This window comes from Eschscholzia californica, unplaced genomic scaffold, assembly GCF_041429995.1.
Source record: "Eschscholzia californica isolate CP2 unplaced genomic scaffold, dmEscCali1.0.p SCAF_2, whole genome shotgun sequence".
Lineage (NCBI taxonomy): Eukaryota > Viridiplantae > Streptophyta > Magnoliopsida > Ranunculales > Papaveraceae > Eschscholzia > Eschscholzia californica.
Window position 1 is genome coordinate 31,304,216 of NW_028238309.1, and position 8,483 is coordinate 31,312,698.

General features: G+C 42.6%; 1 protein-coding gene across 1 annotated transcript; it reads left to right on the top strand.

Moving 5' to 3' along the window:
* Positions 1-7,292: 7,292 nt before the first annotated feature.
* LOC147557401 (uncharacterized) lies at positions 7,293-7,688 on the top strand. The gene has a single exon (XM_086658846.1). It carries the CDS (start codon positions 7,293-7,295, stop codon positions 7,686-7,688), a length of 396 nt encoding a protein of 131 aa, XP_086514972.1.
* The last annotated feature ends 795 nt before the right edge of the window (positions 7,689-8,483 follow it).

The following is an 8,483-nucleotide window of genomic DNA, read 5'->3' on the forward strand; positions in this document are numbered from 1 at the left end:
ACTTTACCCAATCTAGGACTACTAGAAGCTGTACAAGTCAGCTCAGACATCTTCATTCGAACCTCCTCAATGATTCTTCTCAAAAGCCCCTCTTGACTATTGGAGGTACCAGCAAATGTTCTTCTGTTTCTCTCACACCATATAAGGTACATAAAAGCATTAAACACTAATTTACCAAGAACAACCAGACTATCCTTCCCTCTCAAGAGCCTAACACACCAATCAATCATAGCATCCCAGGAAGAGCAAGGAGCCTGTCTCAAGGCCAGCAAATTGAGGAGAGCCTTCCAAATACCCTTAGAGTAACTACACTTAAAGAAAAGATGAACATCATCCTCCTCACCATTGGAACAAAGACAGCAGGTGACATCAATGTGCAAGCCCCACTTATAAAGTTTTAACTTAGTTTTTGCAGCTCTATGTAAAACCACCCAAGAGATAAAACTATGTCTAGGAATATTATGACTAAACCAATCCAATGAGGCCCAAGGAACAGTAGGAGATACCTCTCTCATAGCTTCATAAGTGCATTTTAAAGTGAACTCCCCCTTATCATTAGCCAACTAAACTCTAGAGTCCTAATAGTCCAAAGCAACACCCACCTCATGTAATTGGTTAACAATAGGACCCAGATAACAAGACTGAAGTTGTGACAACTTCCATGCCCCATGCTCCAGACAATCACCAACCCTGGCATTCATATGGTAAGTACTATCATACTTGAGCTGCTCAGAGAAAAAAGGTAACAAAATACCCATAGGGTGCCAGGGATCCTTCTAGAACCAAGTCTCATTACCATTGCCAAGCAAGACAGAACAAAAACTCAAACCCTACTGTCTGTTATGAAAAAGCCTGCGCCAACACCAAGAAGCATCACAATGTACAGGGAGCAGCCAAAAACACTCATATGAGATGCTTCTGCACCCATTGGACCCAAAGAGTATGCTTATGAATAAATATCTCCCAAATGTGTCTGAGAGTACAAGCAGTATTCAAGGTACCTAAGTCTCTATGGTTAAGACCCCCCCTCTTTAAAAGGATGGCAAACAGCAAACCAGCTAACAGCAGCACCCTTAGCTAACATCTCTGGACCATCCCAAAGAAACCTCATGAAAACTCTATCCAGCTCATTAAGAACCCTCTTGGGCAGCACAAAAACACTAAACCAAAATATGATGCCGAGAGATCCGCGTTCGAGCACGTGAGGTACAATCAGCAAAAATAGAACTCTTAGACCTGTTAACTCTAAGCCCAGTACAATCAGCAAAGAAATCCAGAACTTGAGAAAGGGCCCTAGCAGAGGCAAGCTCACTCTTTATAAATACTAGCAAATCATCAGCAAAACTCAGATGAGTGATCAAAGGATCTTTACATCTAGGGTGCAGAGAAAACTTACCACCCTTAGCCTCAGAAAGCAGTAGAACATTGAAAACCTCCATAACCAACACAAAAAGGTAAGGAGACATAGGACACCCTTGCCTAATGCCTCTTTTACCTTTAATGTAACCATAGGAGCAGCCATTAATCATAAAAGAGTATTTGGGAGTAGAAATACACACTTTAACCCAAGTGATAAACTTCTCAGGAAAACCAAACTTTGCCATAATTTTAAGAAGAGCACCCCATTCTATAGTATCATATGCTTTCTGCAAGTCAATCTTGATGGCACACCTAGCAGGCCCCTTACTCCTACGGTAATTCCTAGTAAGCTCATGAGCCAATAAAATGTTTGCATTGAGCTATGCAATTAGCCTTTGATTCTCTTGTTGTCACACAAGAGCACGAGTTATGTCTCGTGGAGGGTTTCCAGAGATGCTACCCACAAACATCAAGACCCATCTCAATCAGCCTAACGATCATAAAGTAATAGACGGAAGATTTGGGGGTCAACCCAAAGAAAACTATATACAAAAGCTAAAAGTCTCACAAGAATATTAAACGAAAGAAGAGCATGTGAGACTAAAAGCGAAAAGAAGCCATCCCCAAACTTAGTGGATGCATGGTCCACTAAGTGCGCATAAATGCTAGGGGCGACGACTAAACAGTCGTCAAAAGGATCGACATACAAATGAAGAGCCAGGAAGTCAGTCGAAGGTAAAAAGTCAAACTCAATCTTAGTGGATAAAACATCCACTAAGTCTCTAAACATGCTAGGGAAGACGTCCGAAGTGTCCCAAAAGGGGTCAACAACCGAGTCTGAGATCATGTGGAAGGTCGAACTAGATTCTAAGGATAAGACAATATGCTCGAGGACCAAGTCAAGGTCCATAATTTCCTTAGGTAAATAATCTAACAAGCTATCCGCTATCTCTCTAACTTCTACGTTATCGACGCCCTTAAAGGCATCGGGAGCCTCAAAGTTGGTTGCAACACCTTCACTTCTACATAACTCATCCAAGTAATCACAAGTGCTAAAAATTGGAAAGTTCAACATCGTCTGGTCCCCAAACTTGCTCATAGAGCTATCATCCTGAACATCAAAGTCTGGTGTAGTCTGATCATGGTGAGATGACAATGGTCAAGGGAGTGAGCAATAAGGTTCATCGGTCAGTTCATGCTCTAAGGGTCTATCAGGAGCTTCTTCGACATTTAAAACTAGAGCCCTTCTGGCTAGTTGTGGTATCGTTATAGACACTACATGTGTTTTCTGTGGGGGAGATGAAGAAAGTGATTTCCCACCTATTATTTGGTTGTTCGGTTACAAAGAATATATGGGAATCGCTATAACGCAAGATGGGATTTCAGAAAGTAAGTGCTGCTGATTGAAAAGCGGAGTTATAGTGATGCCTTAATAACTTTGGTGGGATTTCCATTGCTTCCCGGGTGGGTCGTTTGCTTTTAAATGCCTATGTCTACCATATTTTGAAGGAGCAGAATAACAGGGTATTTAGAGGCAATGTCATGTCGCCGGGGTTGATTATCCACACTATTTGTGATGAAGTACGGATCAAGCTGAATACCGTCACCAAACGGTTTGAAGATACCGAGGAGAATCGGAGGACCATCGATCGCTGGAAAATTACTATCTCGGTCTTCACTTCATGTAAATGGTCTCGGCCGATGGCAGGGAGACATATGATTAATACCGATGGTGCTCTGAATGTGTTGGATGCAGGGTATGGAGCCATTATTCGAGATTCAGAGGGGACTGTTGTTAGAGCAGCTACTGGGCAGGTTAATGGACAGACTATCTTTATACATGAGCTGTAGGGTGTTGAGTTGGGACTTGGGTTAGCACTTAGGGCCGGTCTGCAGGAAGTTGAACTTGGTCTTGATTCGATGAATATCAAGTTACTTCTTGCAAAACCACATCAGAAATTACCATGGAGGACGAGGCGTTTATGCAAGAGAGTTCAGAGGCTTAAGAGCCTATTTCGGAGTTTTCGAGTTTTCATGTCTATAGAGAAGCAAACCAAGCTGCTGATCACTTGTCAAAGATGAAGCTCGGATCGGGAGTAACTCACTTGAATGTTAATCAACTGCCGGTGGAATTAGTCAACATTGTTAATGCGGACTCTAGAGGGACAATGAGACTGAGGAAAGGGTGGGGCTAATGAAATGATGTAATTTGATTTCTTTGCTGTTTTTTTATTTCTTATTTCATTGTATTCGATTCGGGCTTCTCCCGCTAATCATTATAAAAGAAAAATCACGATGTTGGCCAATGAGAAGAGAGGTGGTAACAACTCACCATCTCAAGGTTCCAGTGAGATGTTTGATTGTGTTACCAAGTTGGGACTGTTCGATTGCTCGTATACAGGTTATTTCTATACTTGGTCTAACAGGCAGATGGGAGTTGCGAACATTAGTTCCAAGATTTATCGGGATCTTATTAATAGTGCGTGGTTGACCTGTTTTCCTCAAGCTAAAGCAGAAATCTACCTGCTGGGGACTCAGATCACTCTCTTATTATTATACCGCTTGTTGCACATAACATATACCAGCGAACTCCGTTTCGGTTCTTTAATGCATGGACGAAGGTTCCCACGTTTAAAGCTCCTGTTGTTGATGTACGGAAAGAGTCAATACGGGGTAACCCGATGTTTCGAATGGTGACAAAGCTCAAGGCTTTGAAAGCTCGGTTGAATGAATGGAAGAAAGTTCGTTTCAATGGAGTGACTAATCAGGTAACCATTAATCGGAATTTTTTACATTCAGTCCAGGTCCGATTGCAGGGAGATCCAGCAAACCCGGTTTTACGGAGGCAAGAGATAAGCTACCGAAAACTATAGTAACGTTGTTCGGGCTGAAACGACAATGCTCCGACAACGTGCTAAAGTTGAATGGCTTACTCTTGATGACAGTAATACAGCTTATTTTCACAACTCTATCAAAGAGCAGAAGTCTAGGAATGCTATTACTCGACTCACCAGCGAGGATGGTTCGGTGGCCGAGGATTGGAGTTAGCATTTAGTGTCGGGCTGCAGGATGTTGAACTTGGTCTTGATTCGATGAATATAGGGTTACTTCTTGCAAACCACATCAGAAATTACTATGGAGGCCGAGGCATTTATGGAAGAGAGTTCAGAGGCTTAAGAGCCAATTTCGGAGTTTTCGGGTTTTTCATGTCCATAGAGAAGCAAACCAAGCTGCTGATTACTTGTCAAAGATGAAGCTCGGACTGGGAGTAACTCACTTGAATGTTAGTCAACTACCGGTGGAATTAGTCAACATTGTTGATGCGGACTCTAGAGGGACAGTGAGAATGAGGAAAGGGTGGGGCTAATGAAATGATGTAATTAGATTTCTTTGCTGTTTTTTGGTTTCTTTTTCATTGTATTCGGTTCGGGCTTCTCCCACTTATCATTATCAAGAAAAAAACTGCACCAAACTGTAAAACGAATCTTGAGGAGAGAGAAAGGGGTATGGGCAATTTTTATAGGGTTTCTTGCTGCTGCTCGTTTTTGCTAGGGTTTCTGATCGGCACCTTGTTGATTGGATTTGTTTTCCGGTCATAAATGAAAAGAGTACTAGCTTGAGAGATGAGGGAGAGATTGGAGAGGGGCGGTTCTTGTTGACTTGAAACCGTGTCATTAGTGAAGATGAAGGAGATGAAATGGAGGAGGAAGCTTCCATGGCGGCCAAAAAGACACAACCAAGCATAGGTAAGGCTGATCATAGTTCTGTCCCCATTATTTTTAAGGCAACAACTACACCAAACCAGAGTTCTAACCTATCAAAAGGAGTTCCTAAGTCCCATAAATCAACTCCAAATACTGATGTTCATATTGAAGGAGACACGACTCTTGGAACAAGTTCAGGGATGGACAAGAAGAGGGTGCTGGGTACTAACCCTTTCGCTGAAGCTATTAGAAACAACATGTTTTCGAGTATTCTTCGTAATCCAATGGAGGTGGTTAGCACAAACACAACAGCTCCAGGAAGGCAGCAACCGGCGACAACAACACCAGATTTTAGGTTTCCGGCTGCTGCTAGGGTTCCGGCAAGAACAGATTCACGTGAAACTGATCCCATGAATCTGGGTGCCTCCAAAAATCTTGGAGGGGGGTGCCCCAATTCGCTCCCATTAGACAGAACTATTCAGCAAGAAAACAGAACCTACTCGAGTTGTGTTCCTCCCATTGTCTTTGAAGGCCCTCGCATGGCAGAATTGAACACCTCTGATTTTGTAAACGAAATTCAGTCCTTCGACAACATACTCATTGGTAGTTTCGTTTGCGAGAGAATGGGATATGGATTGGTACAGAGTGTATTAGTGAAACAATGGCAACCGAAGGGCGAGATGACACTCACAGTGGATGGGAGTTCAACTTATGTTATTAAGTTCTCATCTTTGGAAAATAGACAACGAGTATTGGAACACGAGACTATCTTTATCGCTGGTCGAGTCTTTATAGTAAGGCCATGGAAGCTTCATATTGAACAAGAACTTCAAGAAATGAAGACGATACCTATATGGGTAAGCTTGAGAAATATTCCTCTTCTATTCTGGAATTTTAAAGGAATTTCACACACTGCTAGTGTGTTGGGTATTCCTCTTATGCAGGATAGTCGCTTGAAATCCAAGGAGAGAATGGCCTTTGCACGGGTGTGTGTGTGTTGAAGTTCAAGTGGATAGGGGTTTACCCAATGAGATTGAAGTTCGAGTTAAGGATGGTAGTTCAGATCATATAGTAAAGGTGCAAGTAGAATGTTCGTGGAAACTCAGCAAGTGTATGATGTGTCACGTGTTTGGGCATGATGACTCGACGTGTCCTAAGCGATCAAAACTTGCTGAAAATGTTACAGGCCAAGTCGTAAAGAACCAGCAACATAGAGAAGATAGAAGACTGGGTGGTAACCTTAAGGCTCGGGCGAACCAGCAAGGTACACTAACAACAAAAATCAAATGAGAAATTATAATGGGAAGCAACTGAACTTTAAATCTGGTAAGGGGTTTGGTTTGGGTGATCAAAATGGTGGGAGGAAACGTCCGGCAATGGTCCCAGCACGAGAAAATCAGCAAACACGTGAGGAGGACAGAGATAACAATGAAGGATGGTCGATGGTTTAACCTAAAGGTTGCAAGCTCTATCTCGGTGAGGAACAACCAGAAATTTTTTATCAACAACCATGGAAAATGGCAAAAAAGGCAGCAGCAACATACAGTAAATCAGGCCCATATTGCCACATTGAAGGTAATTCTTTCTCGGTTCTTTGCACTTCTAAAGATTTAGACATTGATGCACATGAAGGTGAGCCGGAGGGGAGTTTACCTTCCATTGATCGTTCCCACCATGAGGGAACTAGTCCCACTTTACATGACACACAGGAGGAAACAAATCCCAATTTGACTATTATGCGACTGGTTAACACTACCAGACTTTCTACGGAAGTCGAGGATACCTCCCAATAGTTAAATGATTAATATTGCATGTTAGAACATGAGAGGTCTTAATGGCGCCCTCCGTATGAAGAGTGTGCATGATTTTGTGCGATTGAATAGAATTGGTTTGTGTGGATTGTTAGAAACTCATGTTCATGAGGTTAATAAGACTCGGATTCAGCGAGGTCTTAATTCAACTGGACCTTTATTGATAACTATGCGGCTGTTTCGGGAGGCCGGATTTGGATTGGTTGGGAACCTAGTAGGGTCGATTTTATTGTGTCCCATTTTGGAGGGCAAGTTATTGCAAGTGGTGTTAGGTTTACAGATGGCTCGGGTTTTCATTTAGCAGTGGTGTACGGAAGTAATAGTACTGTTCATCGTCGGGAGCTTTGGAGGGACCTTGAGTTTCTTATGACGGGTTCTAAGGCTCCGTAGCAAAGTGCTAGGTGACTTTAACATCGAGATGTTGGCTAATGAGAAGAAAGGTGGTAACAACTCACCATCTCAAGGTTCCAATAAGATGTTTGATTGTGTTACCGAGTTGGGACTGTTCGATTGCTCGTATACATGTTGTTTCTGTACTTGGTCTAAAAGGCAGATGGGAGTTGCGAACATTAGTTCCAAGATTGATCAGGGTCTTATTAATAGTGGGTGGGTGGCCTGTTTTCCTCTAGCCAAAGCAGAATTTCTACCGGCTGGGGACTCTGATCACTCTCCTATTATCATTCTGCTTGCTGCACCTAACATACACCGGCGAACTCCGTTTCGGTTCTTTAATGCCTGGACGGAGGTTCCCACGTTTAAAGCTCTTATTCTTGATGTATGGAAGGAGTCAGTACGGGGTAACCCGATGTTTTGAATGGTGACAAAGCTCAAGGCTTTGAAAGCTCGGTTGAAGGAATGGAAGAAAGTTCGGTTCAATGGGGTGACGAATCAGGGAACCATTAACCGAAATTTTTTACATTCAGTGCAGGTCCGATTGCAGGGAGATCCAGCAAACCCGGTTTTACGGAGGCAAGAGAGAGAAGCTACTGAAAACTATAGTAACGTTGTTCGGGCTGAAATGGCAATGCTCCGACAACATGCTGAAGTTGAATGGCTTACTCTTGATGACAACAATACAACTTATTTTCACAACTCTATCAAAGAGCGGAAGTCTAGGAATGATATTACTCGACTCACCAGGGAGGATGGTTCGGTGGCCGAGGATCCAGCGGAGATAACTAATATGTGTGTGGACTTCTATCGGGACTTATTTGGTCGAGAGGATGAGGATAATGAAGTATTAGATCCCATACCTAATTTGGAGTTCTCACACCTCCTTACGAAAGATGAAGGAACTCTTCTCATTACGAGGGTGACTAGAGTTAAGATATTTGCTGCTTTACAGACTATTGGTTCTGATAGATCGCCAGGGCCGGATGGGTTCTCTTCTGATTTTTTTAAGGCGTGTTGGGACATCGTGGGAGATGATTTTGAGGAAGTTATCTAGAGGTTCTTCAGCTCAGGTAAACTTCTCAAAGAGGTAAACTCTACTTTTGTGACTCTTATTCCTAAAATAGATAATGCTTCTTCAGTGTCAGATTTCAGACCAATATCTTGTTGTAATGTGTTGTATAAATGCATTACAAAGATTCTTACTATACGGCTGAAG

Excerpts from the sequence above, each read along its gene's own strand:
- LOC147557401 (XM_086658846.1), top strand. The coding sequence starts at position 7,293 with ATGTTGGCTAATGAGAAGAAAGGTGGTAACAACTCACCATCTCAAGGT.